General features: G+C 36.0%; 1 protein-coding gene across 8 annotated transcripts in view; it reads left to right on the forward strand.

Moving 5' to 3' along the window:
* csnk1a1 (casein kinase 1, alpha 1) overlaps positions 1–19,709 on the forward strand; it is a 30,858-nt gene extending 11,149 nt beyond the window's left edge. Inside the window, exons 3-12 of one of the 8 annotated variants that reach the window (XM_027135137.2) lie at positions 695–821; positions 4,172–4,270; positions 6,273–6,356; positions 13,117–13,256; positions 14,455–14,533; positions 15,261–15,335; positions 15,603–15,709; positions 15,904–16,052; positions 17,026–17,067; positions 18,466–19,709. In XM_027135137.2, the coding sequence (XP_026990938.1) occupies positions 695–821; positions 4,172–4,270; positions 6,273–6,356; positions 13,117–13,256; positions 14,455–14,533; positions 15,261–15,335; positions 15,603–15,709; positions 15,904–16,052; positions 17,026–17,048 (883 nt within the window). In that variant the 3' untranslated portion in view covers positions 17,049–17,067; positions 18,466–19,709. Of the gene's footprint in view, positions 1–694; positions 822–4,171; positions 4,271–6,272; positions 6,357–13,116; positions 13,257–14,454; positions 14,534–15,260; positions 15,336–15,602; positions 15,710–15,903; positions 16,058–17,025; positions 17,068–18,465 lie in introns of those variants that run through there. The other 7 variants (XM_027135140.2, XM_027135141.2, XM_027135138.2 and 4 more) reach the window with 7 other exon arrangements.
* Positions 19,710–20,367: the final 658 nt, after the last annotated feature.

A 20,367-nucleotide genomic window follows, 5' to 3' on the forward strand; every position in this document is an offset into this window, starting at 1 on the left:
AATTTACCATTCCCATTAATTTAAAATGCTCATTTCATCATATTGCATATTGTGAGGCACTAATTATATTATAGATACACGTTAGGAACAATAGTATTCAAATGGGAATGCACCACGGGCGGTTATTTTTCTTCTTTTGTTTCTCCACACCATTTTGTGAGGAGCTCTATAGTAATGTGACATGATGTTGAATTCCATTGAGCTTCCGTTCTATGTTGACCTGATTTTCCTATTCTACGTCCCAAGGTGTTCTTTTGGAATCAGATCAGGTGACAAGGGGAAAGTCACTGAAGAACTGAACTGAACTCATTGTCTTTGATCACAAAGCCAGATTAAGATGACTTTTCCTTTGTTGATTGGTGCATCTTCAAAGTAATCTTTAGAAAATGACTAACATTGTGGCTATGCAGGGATGCACATGGTGTAACATTAGGATGCGGCATTCAAGAGTTGATTGATGACTGAATGATGACGACTGACAGCTCCACAGTGTGCCAAGAAAACATTCCCTACACTATTACACCCATACACCCTCCTCTGCCAGAGTTTATAGAGTTAAATGCATGTGATGCTTGCCCTCTTAGAATTGAGTGAAGGTGTTAAAACTGTAAAGGTAGCCCTGTGCTGTGTTATTGTTCTAAACACTATCACACACCACTGTGGTCAACCTAATTTGTCTATTTAATTTTTATAGGTGGTACGGCCAAGAAAAAGACTATAACGTCCTGGTGATGGATCTTCTGGGACCCAGTCTAGAGGACCTCTTTAACTTCTGTTCCCGCAGATTCACAATGAAAACAGTTCTTATGCTTGCAGATCAGGTAAGACGTAGCATAGCATTTTTTTCTTAAGATCTTTCAGTGTACAAGTGCTGAGATATCGGAGTAGAATTTACTGTTTCTCCTAAATTCTGAGAACGATTGTGTATAATGATACATCATTAATGTTGTTTCAAGCCTAGTGTTTAGTGAATTACTAGATAGTATTTACATTAAATAAATCTAACAAAATAGAGGCACAGATTAGCCTTATTTATTTAATTTACTTGTTTTTAAGGAAACACTTTCAAACAGTGTGTTTGTGTAGTTTGCAGACTAAGCTTTGCTACTTTGTATATTTAAACATACATTTCATAAATTAGCTCCAATGCATTCTAAAAACATTTCTCTAAATTGAATTTATTTATTGTTTGTAAATGAATTAAATGGTTGCTGTTCTAACTGATTATAATATCACACATGGTTGCTAAGTGATTTCTAGGGTGTTTTGTTTAGTGGTTATCTGTTTGCTTACATGGTTGATGTGCAAAAGAGGTTGCTAGTTCATAGCTAAGTAGTTGCTACCCATGATAGTTCAGGGAGCTCCCAGTTTTATTCGGCAGAGCAGTGCAGTTTTAATCTTAAGTATGTGAATTGACATATCATCATAATCTGATGGCAAGAAAATACTGTGTAGTTTGTATTTTTGTAGTAAATGGTTGCTGCTGTTTTCCAGCAACAGGATGATAGGTGCTTGTTATGTTACAGTGAGGAAGAAAATTATTTGACCCCCTGCGAATTTTGTGTACATTTGCCCACTGACCAAAAAAAAAAAAGCCAAAGGTCAGCCTCGAAATCTTAATGACTTTGAGAGGATCTGCAAAGAAGAGTGGGACAATCCCTCCTCAGATGTTTTGTGAGGGGGTCAAATACTTATTTCAATCATTAAAATGCAAAGCAATTTATAACTTTTTTGAAATGCATTTTTCTGTTTTTTTTGTTGTTGTTGTTCTGTCTCTCACTGTTAAATCTTCCCTAAAAAAATTAATCGGTCTATAATTTTTCAGTGGTACAAAATCTGAAGGGGATCATATAATTTTTCATACACACACACACACACACACACACACACACACACACACACTGGCCACTTTATTAAGTACACCTGTCCAACTGCTTGTTAATGCAAATTTCTAATCAGCCAATCACATGGCAGCAGCAACTCAATGCATTTAGGCATGTAGACATGGTCAAGACGATCTGCTGCAGTTCAAACCGAGTGTCAGAATGGGGAAGAAAGGCGATTTAAGTGACTTTGAACGTGGCATGGTTGTTGGTGCCAGACGGGCTGGTCTGAGTATTTCAGAAACTGCTGATCTAATGGGATTTTCAGGCACAACCATCTCTAGGGTTTACAGAGAATGGTCCGAAAAAGAGAAAATATCCAGTGAGTGGCAGTTCTGTGGATGCATATGCCTTGTTGATGTCAGAGGAGAATGGCCAGACTGGTTCGAGCTGATAGAAAGGCAACAGTAACTCAAATAACTACTTGTTACAACCGAGGTATGCAGAAGAGCATCTCTGAACGCACAACACATCAAACCTTGAGGTGGATGGGCTACAGCAGCAGAAGACCACACCGAAGACCACTCCTGACAGCTAAGGACAGGAAACTAAGGCTACAATTCACACAGGCTCACCAAAATTGGACAATAGAAGATTGGAAAAATGTTGCCTGGTCTGATGAGTCTTGATTTCTGCTGCGACATTCGTATGGTAGGGTCAGAATTTGGCGTCAACAACATGAAAGCATGGATCCATTCTACCTTGTATCAACGGTTCAGGCTGGTGCTGGTGGGATAATGGTGTGGGGGATATTTTCTTGGCACACTTTGGGCCCATTAGTACCAATTGAGCATCATGTCAATGCCACAGCCTACCTGAGTATTGTTGCTGACCATGTCCATCCCTTTATGACCACAGTGTACCCATCTTCTGATGGCTACTTCCAGCAGGATAACGTGTAATTTCATAAAGCACGAATCATCTCAGACTGGTTTCTTGAACATGACAATGAGTTCACTGTACTCAAATGGCCTCCACAGTCACCAGGACTCAATCCAATAGAGCACCTTTGGGATGTGGTGGAATGGGAGATTCGCATCATGGATGTGCAGCCGACAAATCAGCAGCAACTGCGTGATGCTATCATGTCGATATGGACCAAAATCTCCTGAGGAATGTTTCCATACCTTGTTTAATCTATGGATTAAGGCAATTTTGAAGGCAAATGGGGGTCCAACCCGGTACTAGTAAGGTGTACCTAATAAGGTGGCCAGTGAGTGTAATAAAATGTGTGTGTGTGTCTGTATGTATACGTGTTATTTATCTTGGGGGAAAAAAAACCCACAAAACCACTTGCAAAAAAATCAGGTAGGATTCTGACTTTTGTATGTGTCATTGTAATATAAAAATATAAACATTAAAATTTTTTAATGCAGGTTTTCCTGTGCTTGCACTAAGAATTGAGACAATTCAATAATTCTGAAGTAATTTCACAGGTGAACAGTCTCAACACAATTAGTTTGATCATTAATAGACTGTTTATTAGATATTGAATTCTGCGAGCTCTAAATGGTACACAGAGAGAGTGCAATAATGTTACATTTAATTGCTTAAATTGTAATAGATTTTAGAGTGTGCGGGAGAGAATGCGTGGGGTATGATTTTACCTGTGCCGTGCCTCTACTAATAATGGAGCTAATATAGTCTGAACAGGCATAAAGCTTTTGCAGTGTCTTGAGTAAGGAGGAAAAATAGAGTAGGTCTCACTCAGGTTTTTGTCTCCGACACAAAGTTTTTGACTGTGATTTGAATTCCCAATTTTGTTGTCTTTTTGTATTAATGTCATCTTTTTTTACAATCTTCTTTCGGCTTAATGTCTGCTGGTGTTAATTCCTTGTGCTGTTTTTCTGCTGTTTTATGTACTTTCATATTTAACATTATCTTGGTGAGTTTGACAGTCATCTTGTATCTTGGACCCTTTATCAAAATTGCCATATTCAGAATATAAGTTCAATTAATGCCAAAATGTTCCATAATTATATGATTGTAAGATAATTAGGAAATTTCATTTAACAATAGCTCTTGCGCCATACACAACTCTTAACTGTATGTCACTTTGGTTACAGTTCTTGATAAGCAGTGCTTTAATGTAGAATGGTTATAATAATTGTTGTATTAATATTAATATAAACTTGAATGTGCATGTTACAGCAGGAATTTCTGTCTAATTTGTGTGGGAATTAAAGTAATTTACAGAAAAGTTTTTTTTTTATTTTATTTTATTTGACTGTGCGCTAAAGTGGTGAGCGCAATGGATTATCTTCATCAAAGCATTGTGTTCTTTGCAGATGATCAGCAGAATCGAGTATGTACACACAAAAAACTTCATCCACAGAGATATCAAACCAGACAACTTTTTAATGGGCATCGGCCGCCATTGTAATAAGGTAAGTGCTTATCATCATCAGATATGTAGTAATTTTTAGAGTATTTTTTATTTGTCATGCACACAAACATGTAACTTGCTTTGCCATACACAAATATTTAATAGCCAATGATGCATGTGTCATGCAACTTTTTTGGGCAACTTGATTAACATGGGAAACTATTTGCTCAAATTCAGTTAGAATCTTTAGCAAGATGTTTTGGGTGTGTCGTGAAGTGATATACGACAGTTTAAATTTTGCTTACATGTTGCCTTTTTTCTTTATTAAATAAGAATTTTGTTATCTTGTTTGTCTTGCATTTTAGAAAATTTGGGCTATCACCACACACACACACACACACACACACACACACACACACACACACACACACACACACACACACACACACACATATACATATATATATATATATATATATATATATATATATATATATATATATATATTTATATATATATATATATACACACACACACATACACACACGCACAGAAAATAATACCTAACGTTGCCTGACTGTTTTATTGTTTGAAATTGTTTTGTGCCCTTGCAGACAGGCAACATTTGGCCAATTTAAAACATGGTTTAAACAAATCACTAGCAGTGTAAGATCAAATGTTTCTAGTGATAAACAAATTAGTGGTCTTTTTCACTGTCCTCCAATTCAGTGACTTCTTGTATTACCATTTTGGACAATGTTATCTGGAACTTGTGTGTTTAGCAGTGTGTCTGTGTGAATGCCAGGCTTAAGCATTATCTGTGAGTATGTGTTCTTTAATTTTAACAATATCTATACCTGACATTTGTCATTGTGTAATATATTCAATGGTAGCTTTTACATGAGACAATCTGATCTGAAGCTTTGTAACCGCACTCCTATTCTTTAATCATTTTCTTCCAGTTCCTGTTGTTTTACCACTCAGCATTGTTCATCATTGGATTTGAAGAATAGCCTTGCTTGTTTTATTGAGTCGAGTGTAGTTGTTGGTTTATTAATTTTTCGGGAAAAACATATCCTACCAACAAAGTCAACTTGTGCGTGAATATGTAGAAAGTGTGATTTCTAAGCGATAACTACTTAAGGACTTCTACTCCAAAAAATCTACTCCATACTGCAAACTGCATACACAGTTTTGGGCAAAACAAGACAAATATTTGAAACATTTACCATGTTCTGGCTTACCGGTTTTATTTCATACTGAAATAACACGTATTGGTGTTGTCTCATTTAATTAGAATCTTTTTGGTTATTACTGGACTGTTTTACAGTGTCTTGGAATTCTAAGCTTTGGTCAGATGACCTGCATCAACTCACAATCAACTCACTTCAGTAAATACAGAGATATTAATGTTCTACAAAACCTCAACCCACTTCCCCTGCACCTTTTATTTTGAATTATGTAAAAACAGAAGTATTCTACCCTCTTCCTTACTGAAGATATTATTTATTTATTTATTTCAATTTTTATATTGTTGGATAATGTAATTTTTGTTGTGATTTGTTTTCTTAATGTTATAACGTCTAATTTTAAAAGAATGAACCATCACAGTAAATGATTTGGTGCCTTGTGTTAGTTGAAGTTGCTGAACTTGATATTAGTTATTTCACCTTTACATCTAGTGAGCTGCTTCTAGTTAATCAGCATTTATTCTTGGTGTAGTTTAACTTCTGCAAGGTCTGTGCAAAACAACTGTGCATGGAAAAATACGTTCAATCATTAGTTTGTAGCGAGATTTTTTTTTTCAGGCACTAGAGGGCTCTTAGATGACCAGTAACTGTTTATTTAATCAAAACACTTCGGCCATGTGCTGTTAGGCTGTGCAGTTTTGCTGTCTCTTGCACTGGTTAATTGTACATGCAAAAGGCCTGCTGGTTTATAAAGGATGGCAATGGGCTCCCTGCCTGTTCTTTTTCTTAGCCTTGGTGTTGCCTGTCTGCGTTGGCCATGTGGGGTTGTCAGCAATACTGTTTGATGTACTGCACCCTCTATTGTCTGTTTAGTGTTTAGAATCTCCAGTGGGGAAGAGGAAAAGAAGCTTGGCTGTTAGTTCTTCTCAGGACCCATCTTTCTCAGGATTAAACCAGGTCTGAAACTACAACGCCTAACGCCTAATAATGCTGCCTCATATATATATATATATATATATATATATATATATATATATATATATATATATATATATATATATATATATATATATATATATATATATATATATAATTACACACACACACAGTATACAACAGAATTGAGTACAACCTTGTGCAATAACACTTAACCTTTCTTGTCAATGATTGCGAATTGTGTACATTAGAGTTGCGATGTTAAATATACAGGCCTAACAGAAGGTACTCAATGCAACAAATTTACAATGTTCATTAATGATAATGAAAACTTTTCTACTTTTATGGATGACTCAATCCTCTCAGAAGATACCAGAGACATTTTTTCATCCAGTATTTTGGTTTTATGCAGAAGCATTCATGCTGCCATCTACCAATGCCATTTCCTTAACACAATTTGCACTCATGCAGCCACACATCACACTCCTGCATTCCATGCTTCACTGTCAGGACTATTCCCTCACTCTGGTACTCCTGGCCAGGTACATGACAAAAATGCTGTACCATATAATACGTGTTTATTATTAATCTGGATTATTTTCTTGTTCTTTAGCAAAGTTAAACATTGCAGTTTTGTGTCAAAAACACCAAGCAAGGGTATTTTATCCTGAAGTTGGACATTATGCAATGTCCTTTGTGCTGTCAGAATGGTGCCAAGTCTGTTTGTTAGAGCTAGATTGTACAAGTGGCACACACACTGTGGTGTCATTTTAGGAGGATAGGCATTGTAGCTTTGGTTTGTGGCATCAGTGTCTATACTTCATGATTACTGCTGCAAGGTGTTTCAAACTAAACTCTTCAAACGGCTCTTCCTATATATTTTTTTTTCCATCTTTGTAATGTTTCGAAATCATCAGATTTTTCAGTTCCCCTAGCATTTCCTTTCCATGTCAAGCCATGATCAGATAAACACAGCCCATTGTACCAAAACTGAGAAATTTTGTTCTTTACAGGTCATTTTATAACCATGTTCATGCAGATAGGCTTATTGGAAATCACAGGTGTGCGCGATTTTTTTTTATTGATCACAAGGTTTATAACTTTTGTTGCATTGAGTTTCTTTTGAGGGCCTTTGTATTCAGTATAGATTTTCAAAAGTATTTGTTTCTGATTGTTCTTAAGAGGGTTATAGACTACTTGTGAACTTATCAATAATGCAATCATTGTGGAGAGGAAACTTTTAATTATTTGAGCACAATTGTACAGGGAGGTGCTCAATTCTGTTGTATAGTGTATTTGTGTCATGTGTATGCACCGGACCACAGGTATTTAGACAATGACAGTTATTTTAGCTGTCTGTTATGGAATGTTGAAGTTACATTTGTGTTGAGGGTCATGTCATTCAGATTGGACAAACAGTATTGGAATTGTATCACTTTTATATAAACAAATAATTGATCAGATGGTTGTTAATTTATCCTATGGCTAGATGTGCTATTTCCTTTTTGTTTTACTTACAATCAACCACTAAAAGGTCTAGGGTTTTAAAGTGTGGCATTTCCTGTTGGAATAGTTTCATTGCCAGTAAAGCAAGTCATCGTCAGTCTAAAAAAATCAGAACAAACCCAATGACCAAGGGTGCAAAAATATTTGAGAAAGAATGCACAACTGTTGGATAAGAATTTTCACTGCTGAAATAACATCACCCAACAGTTAAGGCCTAATCAATGCACCCTCCTAACATCCCTAGCAACAAGACGTAAACTTGACCAGATTAAATACAAAGAGTTTTACCTCAATTTGTAAACCATTGCTAAGCCGTTTAGAAGTGTGCAGGGTTTTATCTTCTGGCCATTTCAGGCATCTGACCTTTACCTAATTGAGCATGCATGGCAAAAGGCCACATTAAAGGCAAAACACCCCAAACCAGAGATAAGCAGAAACAGAAGAGAACGGTAGTAAAGGCCTGTCAGGAAAGAGCCATCACCAGGCAAGAAACCCAGTTGCCTTTTGTGTCCGTGGCTTCCACACTTATGGCATTTATCGACTGCAAAGGACACCAAGTATTAAAAATGACAATTGTTTCTGGTTAATTTCTCCAATTACATTTGGGGGGACCCACATAATAAAAGTGCAGTTCATCAAACTTGAAAACCTTTTCCAAGTTAATTTTGAGCATTTAAAATAATTTGTCTAATAATAAATTATAGATTTTTGAAGAATTCAGATATTATTGTAAAATTATTAAGGAACCCATTTCACAACCTGTTATGCAATAGAAATGGAGGTGGTTTTGGTGAATTTTGTGTATTTTACTGTAAAATTAAGATGATCCAGTTAATTGTTTAGACATTCTCTAAATGTGACCTGTTCCCCATTTGATTTATCATCAAACATGCTCATTTAGAAATTGCTAGATGGCCTGTTGTGTGTCTGTAGTTACATGTGCATTTGTGTGTAGAAATTGGGTAGTTGCCTGTGTCAGTTGACAATGGCACAGTGATTTCTGCAAAGTTTTTAAATTTGATGGCAAGGTTAATTGTGGCTCTTCATTCCATTAATTCAATACTCTGAAAAATTCCGCTTTTTTGTCTGGAAAGTGATTACGCACATAACATACAAATATCTCTTACTGCAAGAGGTCAGCACACACAACTTTGACTTTGATTAAAATCTAAATCTCATGAGAATACACACAGTGCAGTGAAGTGCTTTCATTTATCTGTGCGGTGCATTTTCAAGTGGGAGAATTCCACCAAAAGATTTCTCAAGCTTTATGTCCATTTAAGACAGTCCAAAAAGCCTAAAATGTGGTGTCAAGGCTTGAGGATGACAAAACATTTACATTTGGAATTTAATGTGGTGTAATGTGAATGGTCAAAAACATGTTTGTGTAATATAAGATACTAAAAACCAAATAAATTCCTGGCACTGACCAGTAAATTGCTTTATAATACACTATGCCAATACAGATTAATTTATTATCATCTGATATGATGAGGAGCAGAAACAGTCATCTGTCCATGAAATAAATCTCAAGAAAAAAGGTGTGGCACCAAGACAATCACCCAAAATCTGTCTACCAAAGAAGGATTAAAGATGAAAAAAGAATGTTTTAGAATGGCCAGGTCAATGTCTTGACTTTAATCCAAAAGAATATATTGTGGATTGACATAAAGCAAGCAGTTCATGTGAGGATACCCAATAAAATCCAAGTGTTGAATTTATTCTCTACTGAGGAATGGAAAAAAATTCTACTAAGCTGTTGTGCAGGACTGATCAGAAGCTGCAGGAAACTTTACTTAGTTATTGCTGCACAAGGTCTTACAACAAATACTATAAGCAAAGGTTTACATACTTTTGCAAGCATTTAGTGCTTGAAAAAGTTGAACTTTCTTCATATGTAATGCTTTCTTGATATCTAATGCTGGTTAATTTCCTCAATAATTAAATGTTGTAGTACAGTGTTGTTTTCTCATTTGTTTGTGTTCACTTTGTTTGCTTTTAGGACTTTGTTAAGGATATTTTTGGTCAAATTTATGCAAAAATATAGGATACAGAAGGGTTCACAAACTTTGAAATGTGTGTTTCGTGTATATGCATGTTTGTGTGTGGTGTCTCCAGAAACATGAAGGGTCATGCGTATTTCCAGTGCATACAGTCATGGCCAAATGTTTTGGCAGTGATTGCAAAACACAAAATTTATAAAAAGTTTACTGCTTCAGTATTTGAACATTATTTTTTCCACATGTTTCTATGATATGAAATGATTATCACTGTTTTTCAGTACAAGTTTTAAAGCCTTTTATTAGCAAAAACAAATTTGCAGTCAGTCAATATTTAGTGTTGATCCATGTTCTTCATAACATTTGCAATTTGCTCTGGCATGCTGGATATAAGCTTCTGGGCCAAAACTCGACTAATGGCACTAATTCATTCTTGCCTTATTAGTTCTCAGATTTTATTACAGTTTGTAGGCTTCTCCTTGTCTATTCGCTTTCTGAGGATTGACCACAGGTTCACAATGGGCTTGAGATGCCTGTCCACAGATCCAAAATTTCAATTTAATGATCATTGACCCACGTAATTATCACTCGTCTTGTGATATGGTGCCCCATTATGCTGGAAATGCACGGATCACCATCAGATAGATCATGGATCGTTGGGAGAGGTTGCTCTTGTAGGATGTTTTGATACCATTTTTATTCATGGCAGTGTTTTCGGGCAGAAATGTGAGTGATCCCACTCCCTTGGTTGAAAAGAAACCCCACCCACACATGGATAGCTGGTTATTTTATGCCGGGGCCAAATCATTTGTTTGTTTGAGAGATTTTATTTGACCCATGAAGCTTTTTGCATTTTTTTTTAAATGCCTTATCACTCTGCACAATAATCTAGAATCAATTTAAATGAACACCACAACAGTTTAAGCAGGAAACTTTGCAAAACACAATGAATATCAATGCCAACTTTGGAGTGTTATCCTACGCTTTAACTCCCACATATATGGTGAATTACCTCTTAACGTGATTGTTTTGCTTACCCTCCGTTCCCACTATTGTTTGCCAACTGGTTATTAGGTTGCCTGTTCTTCTTGTGTGTGTTGCGTGTGTGCTGTTCGCCGGGGTGTTTTGTTTGATTGTTTTGGCTTGTGTGTGTGTAGATGTTTTTTCTTTAGTTGCCCCGGGGTGGTTCGGGTCTGCTGGTGTGGTTCTTTGTGTAAGTTACTTTGAATGTTGCTTTGTACGTTCGTGGCTCAGTTTCAAGTGTTGTTTGTTTCTGGATGTATGTGTCGCCATCGTTGAGTTCTTTGATTGAATTATGGAGTTGTGCGGCCATGTCTTGGTTTGGTGGATATCATGTCCACTTTTTGTCGCTCCCACTGTGTAGAGAGTGTGACTTCCTTCTTTTCTCTTTTTTTCTTGCTTTCTTTTTTTTTTGCTCTTTATTCTTATACTGAGTTATCATGTGTTCACTGTGGCTAGTTTCTGGCATTGTTGTTTGGAGTGATTTTTAACTGGTCTGGTTTGATTATTATTCAGTAGACCACCTTCTTTTTAACCCAAGTTTCGTTCGTACTTTACGTCCATTAAACTACTCTTTGTTCGGGTAGCTGGGTGAACCTCGCGCGTTCGGCCTGCGTGTTGCAAAGTAAAGCCGTTAACATCGGACGGTACTCCAAGTCTGTCTAGGTGTGCGTAACTATGGCATACAGTACGCTTCCCAGCCCCTGACCACAAAGTAAGTTCCACTCTGAGCTAGTACCTCATATGACAGTTGATAACGGTCCACAACAAAACAACTGCGAGGCAGGCGTAGCGGCCACACACGACGTTTCTTCTTTCGCTGCTTCACCCCAACCGTGCAGGCGACCAACAGAGCTCCCAGTACCAATTGGCTGGCTGACGGCGCTACGCATGTGCAATTTGTACGGTGTCCCAGAGACGAGTGCACAGGCACCCAGTGCAACAGCCGCGGTGCCCACACCCTCGGAGCTAGTGCGTGCTTAATAATTGCTCAGAAGAGCCAGAGTATTGATGCTGGCAAGTTGGATGTGTGAAAGTCATTGAAGTGAAAAGGTATACACATTTTTATTTAATATTGAAACAAAAACATTGTATGCTTAATTTGATAGGATGTAAAAATTAATCTTCCTTTTGTGGAAAAATGAAATTTGTGCTATTGTTGCTTTTTGTATACCATACAAGAGAGGAAGTGCGGTTGCCAATGATATCATATTAACAGTAAAATACAGAAATGGAAGCCTCATGATTGGGGCTGCTGTTCAGTAAATGGGGCATTACATGTGATTGAAGGAAATGTAATTGGAGTGATGTACCAGGATACAGGAAATTTTTGTCTGAATGGCTAATATGCTGTCTGAGGAGGGAAAAATTGAAGCTAAACAAGACGGTGACCCAAACGTATAGCCAAAATATCTTCTATCACATTAAAAGTTAAAAAAAAAAAAAAAGCTTCCGAGACCCAATGGAAGGACCGCTATAAGCTTAGGGAATTAAAGATTTAAAGAATTTGCCAAGAAGAATGGGTAAAAATTGGAGCAGACTATTACAAGGAGCTAAATATCTTTTACTGTAGAAGCCTCAGAACTGTAGTTGCCAACCATGCCTTTGAAACCAAGCAAGTTGTTTGGCTGCTTCTCCTGCTACCCTCAGTTTTTGTTTATAATTCTACATTTATTTCTACTTAATACATACTTTTCTGCTTACCTATATGTAAAAAGTCAAAAGACATTGTGCAGTCTGCGTGAACAGTATGTCCACAATATAGTCAAGAATTGAATGGACCACTTTGATTTATTCTGCATTAAAAATTTGTGCATATGACGTCCTGTTACACTGTGGAGATTATGTCACTAAAACAAATTCCTCGCATGTGTAAACATGCCTGGCAATAAAGCTGATTCTGAAAATTATGCTTAAAGACCAAAAGCTTATTCAGAAATAAGAAATGTACAAATAGTAGCATTTTCTTGCATGGATCATGTGGGAAAACCAGGATGGACAGCCTCTGGGGATGTTAGTCCTTTTGGAGAAAAAATACCCTTCTAAATAACTTGATGAATGCTATCTTTCACATTTTAATGATCAAATTTTTATTTCTTTAAGCATCATTATGCATGTCCAGAATATGTCCATTAAGCACATTAGTCCCAAAACGCCATCCAATGTTTTCTTGTGTTTAAATTTAAGGTGGCAATTGAAATTGTTTTTGGTGTATTTAGGTTGGTTTAATATCAGTCTTCTGATTTTCTTTACAGTTGTTCCTCATCGACTTTGGTCTGGCCAAAAAATACCGGGACAACAGGACACGACAACACATACCCTACAGAGAAGATAAAAACCTCACAGGCACAGCCCGCTATGCTAGCATCAATGCACACTTGGGCATAGAACAGAGGTGTGAGACAACACTGCTAAAATCACAGACTGGCTTGATGGTCTAGACATGTTTACATGACTTAATTTTCTGTAAATTAGCTCTCTAAATCTGTTTTAGTATAAATATTTATACAGATGACACATTTAATTGAAATATTACTGATACTGTACATCAGAATTATTATAGCTGCTGCTCTAAAGTACTCAGAGACTCACAAGGTGGCAAGGTTGGACTACGTTTTAACTTTCCTAATTCTGCTGAACTGTACAGTATTATTATTATTATTATTATTATTATTAGAAATGTGGTAAAAGCTATAGATAATCTGAAGAAGCTTCTAAATGGTGCAAAAGAAATGTTTGTTCAAGCTCAAGTTTGAATCTTAATGATTGTAAAAGCCACCTGGCTTATATGAACTTATGTTAAAACAAAGTTTTACTATTAACTGTCACCACAACTGCCACTCGAGTCAGCTTGGATGCATAGGGTTTAGGGACAATGCAAAGATTAGTTTTAATAATTGAGAATAGTGATTATGCAGAAATCATTATAGAAATAATAAGGTGGTTAGTCTTTTTTTCTTTTTTTTTTTTTAAACATTTTGTCTTCATACATGAAACAATTAATTTCAGGTAGCAACAGGAGTTGTGAATATGGAAACCAGCCCCTGGAATTTGTAGCTTTATGGCATCATGCATGACTTGCATACAGTTGAGAGAATTTTATCTCTGAGATCCATTGTCTCATAACTTGCCACTATTTTTAAAAGACATCATGACCAGATTATGAGGCATTAAGAACCTGGGCATGAATTTAAACCCTTTCCCTGCATGATACATGATGCAAATAACACTTGTTAGATCACAAGACTCATGTTTAATACGTGAACAGGCAGCACACTGAGCACCTGTATTGTCCCACAAGAATCAACTGTCAGGTATTTGTACAGATGCAATTAAAAAGTTCACATTTTGTTATCATAATCATTTAATCATGTTAGGGCATTTCTTAGATGTGTACCTACTAGCTGCACTGTGTTTTTCACCTTGTATAAAATGATATGCTAAGCAGATGACTTAAATGTAACCATTCGGAAACCTCTTGAAGCCTTTTAAATAGCATATATAACACTTTCAAGCCTAAGTGTTAGTATTCACTGTTTTCTGTATTTAATATAGTGTGCTGTTACTAAATTAAATTATTTTGTTTTGAACAGTCGTCGAGATGACATGGAATCTCTAGGCTATGTGCTGATGTACTTCAACAGAACAAGCTTGCCTTGGCAGGGACTGAAGGTAAGCTAAAGACAAGCTTGTGAGCTTTACACAGCACATTTCTGGCTCCACAAGACCTATAAACTACTAGACACCTAATAACGGAAACCGCAAAAATGGCAAAGAATCTAAAAGAAAATGAAAACAAAAAATTGGAGAATGATCCATAGAACAACAAAAATATAAATCTATAACACAAAGGACTACACTGCTTTTGTGAGTGGCATTCCCATCCGTGTCATTGACAATGTTCCTATCCTAAACTGTTTAGTTTCCATGAGCATATGCCCACTGTAGCCTCTGATTCCTTCATGCTTTTCTGCTTAACATGGTTGTTAAGCCTCAATAGCCTTCCTGTCAGCCTAAATCAGTCTGGGCTTTTTTCTTCTGATTTAAACCAGGCATTGTTTTGCCCTTTTAAACAGGTCAGTGTTTTTATGTGCAATTATGTGGTTGTTGTGTATATGAAAATCCTAGGTGATCAACAGTCTGAATTATTTATCCAGCCCATCTGGCACTAACAACTAATCATAAAAATATTTTTTTGTGATGTGAACCCCTTGACCTGTATCTGGATGATTTTTTTGTTTTGTTTTGTTTGTGTTATGTTTCGATCACTTCCCTGGGAGGTCAACTATTTTCTTTAATGAGCAGGAGTACAGATGTTCCTTATAAAGTGGCCAGTTATTGTAGTTACCTATTTTGCATATCACTGACCATACCATACTTTTTCATGCTCTTTAAACAGGCTGCCACAAAGAAACAGAAATATGAGAAGATTAGTGAGAAAAAGATGTCTACACCTGTTGAGGTTTTGTGTAAGGTATGTGGGACAAGCACATGAAATGTTATTCTTTAATAAAAATAACATTTTGTAATTTTCAGTTATTTTATGATTTAGGGAAAGAAACATTGTTTATTGGCGAACACAAAAAGACCAACAGTACTGTCAGTTGGTGGACAATGTTTTTATATACATCAAGATTCCTAATTGTTTAAGAATTTGATAACCCTAAAAAAAAGTCTGATTCAAGCTGAATTTTGAAAAGATGAATAGATGTTTTTATAGAGATCTAAACAATTTTTGTAGGGTTTTCCGGCTGAGTTTGCCATGTACCTGAATTATTGTCGCGGGCTACGATTCGAAGAGGCCCCTGATTACATGTACCTGCGTCAACTGTTCCGCATTCTTTTCAGGTAATTGTTCGACACTATTCAATGGCAAATGCTATGACTTAAATATAAATGTACATTTTTTTTGAGCTGAGAGAGATGTGCAATTTTCATAGTGTCACGAAAATACAACGCATATTTTTTTTAGAGCTGTTTTTTTGAATAACTCTATGTACAATTAATTTGCTACCTATTTACAATTACTGTATATTCCTTAGGACTCTGAACCACCAGTATGACTACACATTTGACTGGACCATGCTTAAGCAGAAAGCAGCACAACAAGCCGCATCCACAGGGGGACAGGGGCAACAGGCACAGACCCCCACAGGCAAGCAAACTGACAAACCCAAGAGTAACATGAAAGGTTAGTAGCAAACAGCCAAGTGACGTTTTCAGTGCAAAGTAAGACACCATTAGCTTGAATTGTTTTTTTTTAATGGTGGTGTAAAGACGGACATTGCAATTGGAACAATCTCTTCACTCAGAGATTCATTAATATGGGAAAAAAAAGTAAAAATTTAATGAGTCCACAAAAAGGTGGGGGAAAGGTCTTGCATGTGCAAAGACGTCCTTGGGAAATTTGACTACTACCTTTTATCAGAGTCGCTATGCTTTGGGATTAAGGGTTTCTTCTACCTTTCTTTAAATGGCAGATTATAATAATCATATCTGTGTAAGTAAATTTTTGAGAGGTCATGATTGAGTGTGCATTATCTCTGATTCACTATTCCTTAATCTTAACACTTTCATGAGTGGAAGTGATTTCGCTTACTATATTGTAAATTTTGTTGGTCTGGGGGCCCTAACAACTATAAAACCTTGTTTTGTTAATTTTTCAAACTTCATTCAATATTTTACCGTTAGTTAAAGTACCTAAAGATACTGTACACTATAGGTTGAAGGTTGCAGGAGTTGCTATGGGGGTTATGGGATTACAGCATTGTATTTAGTTGTTTTGCCATTGTTGCATTGTGTGTGGTAGTGGAAAATATAAGAGCTAGTCATATGAAACCTTGATTCTTATTTAAACATTTTTTTAAATACATGTTTTCTATTTTGTGAAATACAGGTGAAAAAAAATTCACATCTATTTTCTACTTCACTTTTAATTCCAAAATTTAGAAACGTTAGTATATTATAACAGAACAATCATTTGGCATTTACTGCAGACAAAAATTAACTTGGTAAACGTGTGGCACAGTGCTATCAACCAGTCACCTCCTGTGCTACTGTCTTAATGAATGTGGCATATATTTGTCCCATGAGCTGTGTAATTAATCGTCTGTTCCCACCTACGAGAACGTAAAAAATGCTTGATGCTTTAACTTTTTTGTTAGGTCCAATGGGCTCCCAGTCCTGATGTACTTCTCTCCCTGAAGGCATGTATGCTGTTTTCTAAGTTATTAGCCTTCAAGCCTCACAGCATTATGTTGTTTTGAGGGGTATTCTACTATCTAATCTGTTTAATCAGACTTACTTTAACAAGATTGGATCATTTTTGTCAAGTTTGGATACACAAAGGAAGCTAATTCTAAGCTTCACTCACTTGCCATCAAATGGCAAGATTCTGAGGTCCTCATCTGTGCTGACCTACCCTGATGCAGTCAAAGCTTAGATGGGCAGGTCATTTTAATGTGTATTTTAGACAATTGGCTACCAAAAAATAGAAGTAAATCTATATCATTTATTTATTTTATTATTATAAATTTTTTACACGGCAAACTTCTGCCGTGCATGCATTTCTGCAGCAGCCAGAACAAAACAACTTTAAGGACACACTGAAGGGCTCTAAAGGCCTTTTACATTAAACCTTGACTACTGGAAGTGACTGCTATGGACAGTACAAGCTGGTTCCCATCCATTCACAAAGGTGCAGAGTACTATGTGAGACATCAGGACTGCTACATCTGAGCATTGTCACAGGGCTCAGACAGCCAGAGCCTGTGACTCCCAGCTGTTAGCCATCATCCCCTGCCCTTACTGTCGGAGGACATTCTGACAGTGCACAGACTGGCCTTATCAGCCATCACCACAGAAAAGCTCCACTACATCCCTCATGACTAGTTGGTCTTGTAACTGACAAAAACGAATGACAGAGATATTAGCCAAGTGGCCTGTGTCTTGCATGTGTGAGTTCATGCAGAAAGGAGCAGATAACTTTGACTTAATGATTTGTTAATATCTCACTGGAAATTTTTTGTCTTGTTCTGAAGCATATGCCTCATTTTGATACAAAATAAATAATGTTGGAAACATTTATATTTTAACTTGCCTTTAGGTCAGTAATGCAATATTCATGTAATAATTCATATAATTAATATGGCTATGTCACAGGCCAACTAGTTCTCATGTGCCTAACAGTATTAGGTTCCATTGGGGTTTGGCAAAACAAACAAGTTTTGCCAAAATTGACATCTTTCTTGGGAGTTTCTGGATTAATGTTTGCAAGATTAGCTACTAAACAGAACACTATACTGCATGTATAGGCTACTTATAAGTACTCCATACTATGGGAATACTTGTAAGATATAAAGACTTGATTAGCTTGATAACAGATCTTAAGTCTACTTTTCTCTACTTTTGATCAAGCACCAAATAATTAGGTTAAAATAGTCTTTGAGTTGTACAGGTGTTTTAACTACATTGTCTGTAGTGGTGCAATTTAACTTGATGTTTAACCATTCTTTCTCTCCTCTCTCTGTCTCTATCTCTGTCTTTCTGTCTCTCTCTCTCTCTCTCTCTCTCTCTCTCTCTCTCTCTCTCTCTCTCTCTCTCAGGTTTCTAAGCATTAAAGCGGTTTAATATAAGAAGAGAAGAGAGGTCTTAGCAGGATTTGCCTTCAGATCACATCCCAGCGTTTAGAATCAAATTCACATCAGGCATTCCTTTCCTCTTAAAAGAAATAGATTTCATATACTACATATGTAATCAGGTTATATAGGTACCATGCTCTGCATATATCTATATATTGGTATGTATATAGTATATTCACAAAGAGGGCAGGCTTGGTATGAAATTTAAAATTGTAATATTTTCTATCCTGTTTCGGTCCCTGCCTTCCCTCTCTTTCCAGGATTATTCCAAAACATTAGAAAACAATTGGTTTTCTGAGTGTGTACCTGTGTAAAACAAAGTTTGTTAAAGTTCTTTCATTTAGGAAAACTTTTTCAGGAAAATGTTTGTCTTACATTACTGGTTGTCATTATCTCAGACTGTCAGAGTGAACAGTTTTTCTCCAAAACGTAACATTAAATCTTGTTATAAAAGAAATCCTGACTATTCCTATGCAGATATGTTTTACAAGAAGAGGATAACAAGGTTCTGCCTGCTTTGATGTTGTAGAAGAGCTTCTAATGTGAAGATGAAAAATTCTAGTGACTACTAGATTTCTCTATAGAACGCTGCATTAACAGTTATTGTATTTGATATTCAGAAATATAAAAATTAATAAAAGAATGAACTCCACAGAAGCATATTCATTATAAATTAAACATCACATCAGTAAACCTATATGTTAAGTCCTAGAAAAAAAATACATATTGTTTTTTCCCCATCACATAACAAAAACTCTGATAGACACAGTTCTTTTTTTAATCATGAAAAATGTTTTGTAGAGCTTTCTTTTAAATTGGTTTGGGGAAAGGTGATTTTGTTGCTCCTTGTGGTGATGCTCATTTTGTTAGAGAACACTCACTGGAATGTGAGCAGATTTTTATTTTTATTTTTTTGTGGTGGGTTTTTGCGCCTTTTTTTTTTGTTTGTTTGTTATTACAGAAAGTATATTCTAGGGTTTCTTTTTGTATATGTTTGGGGAAGATCAGCTTTAATTTCTGATTTTATCCACAATGCACCAGTAACATGGTTTTCAGGGTTGTCCCCCACCCCGCATCCTGCTCTTTTTTCCCTCACTTCCTCTCCCTTACTCCTGACCAGCTTAAAGTATTTTATTGCTGGATGTTCTATGAAGTGTAACTTATTCCCTTTTAGCATGTCAGAATAAATTACTTCTGAGAAACCCTGACCCAGACTATAATTTAAAATCTCTTAACTTTTTTCTTAATACAGCCCCTTCAGAGTATTTGTACTTCAGTTCTTATTGTGTGTGTACAGTTACATCTATATATATGTATATATATATATATATATATATATATATATATATATATATATATATATATATATATATATATATATATATGTATATGTATATATAATATTACCTAGGACAATAATCTCTATACCCTTTAATATGCTAGAATCTGAATATTGAATATTCATTAGCATTGACTTTTTTAATCCACGACTAATAATGGGATAAACCTTGCATCCTTAATTTTATGTTTGCAGAAAAAGCACCAATCCCATTTTATTGTAATTTAGGCATTAACAAACTATATTGACAGTAAGGGCACATACAGCAATATCACACTTTCAGAATTCGCACAACACAATGTACTGGAATCTTATTTACTCTGCCACCAGTCACTAAATATTTTTAAGGGAGAATGGGAAGAAAGAGAGGGTTAAATACTATGGTGTAGATTTGGGAGTGATGCGAGTGGTCTTATTTCAATTATGAATGAAAATAACCTGTAAATAACTCCTTGGCAACTGTAGCTTTTGTAACCACTTTTTATTCTTGATGGTGAAAGATTAATTGGAAAGGTCTGCAGTTGTCT

Source organism: Tachysurus fulvidraco, chromosome 17 (genome assembly GCF_022655615.1).
Source record: "Tachysurus fulvidraco isolate hzauxx_2018 chromosome 17, HZAU_PFXX_2.0, whole genome shotgun sequence".
NCBI classification, from domain to species: domain Eukaryota; kingdom Metazoa; phylum Chordata; class Actinopteri; order Siluriformes; family Bagridae; genus Tachysurus; species Tachysurus fulvidraco.